This window comes from Hipposideros armiger, unplaced genomic scaffold (genome assembly GCF_001890085.2).
Source record: "Hipposideros armiger isolate ML-2016 unplaced genomic scaffold, ASM189008v1 scaffold_1463, whole genome shotgun sequence".
In the NCBI taxonomy this organism is placed as follows: Eukaryota; Metazoa; Chordata; class Mammalia; order Chiroptera; family Hipposideridae; genus Hipposideros; species Hipposideros armiger.
The window spans coordinates 129573-130447 of NW_017732813.1; the positions used below are offsets into that span (position 1 = coordinate 129573).

An 875-nucleotide genomic window follows, 5' to 3' on the forward strand; every position below is an offset into this window, starting at 1 on the left:
TCATATCTTGCTGTGAAGAACTGGGGATTCTGACTGTCTGGGTGGGATAGGAGGATGCAGGAAACTCAGACAGCCTCGTACAGGGCCCTCTCATAGACTCACTCGCGCACAGGCACTCTCCCTGGGCTCCAGCAGAGGGACAGTGACTGCAGAAGCAGAAGGAACATACAGGGAGAGATGAGTTGTGTGGCTTCTGGACAAGGACTGAAGGGACAGTCGCCATTTTTTTCTGTGTAGAATCTTCCTCCTGTGCAGCAGGTAGATACCATCTTTCCTGTGTTGAGCCCACCCCCACATGGCCAAATCTGAATCTGCATTGGCCTGGTGAACTCTGCTTGTTCCACCCTGGTGACTCCCTGGGACACCGCCCCACCCAACTCACCCAATGCTGGATGCGCTTTCTCCATGAGCAGCCAGACCTACCCATGGTGCATTCTTTCCAGGACAACTCTCGGGTCCATGGGCCCCAGGCAGGTGGCGACTGGCCTCAGCATGCTCTGATATTTTTGCTGAGTACCTCTAGGCTCCTCACTGGCACCAAACCAGAATCAACATTAAGCTGGTGAACACCGGTCCAGTCATACCACCCTGGTGACTCTGAGACCCTGCCTCATCCAACTCGCATACTGAACGAGGCTCTATCAGCAGCTGAGCCTTATGGGAGCCAGCAGGCAGCAACAGGCCTTGGGGTGCCCTGGGCTTTTTGCTGAGCTACCCCAGACCTGGTACTGGTGGCTGACATCCTCAGCTTGTAGAGTGGTTTCATCCATATGCCTCCAGGTCCAGCACAGAGAGCAACCAACCACAGATTGCTTTGCAGTTTCTACCAGGTAGTCCCCAGCTGGATACAGGCAGTGGCTGACCTCAGCCTGCAC

At 55.1% G+C, this 875-nt stretch overlaps 1 protein-coding gene across 1 annotated transcript in view; it reads right to left on the reverse strand.

The window, feature by feature from the left end:
- Nucleotides 1-875, reverse strand: part of NINL (ninein like) — a 161470-nt gene that overhangs the window by 40660 nt on the left and 119935 nt on the right. Inside the window, 1 exon segment of the mRNA XM_019633987.1 lies at nucleotides 103-146. Within this exon segment, the coding sequence (XP_019489532.1) occupies nucleotides 103-146 (44 nt within the window).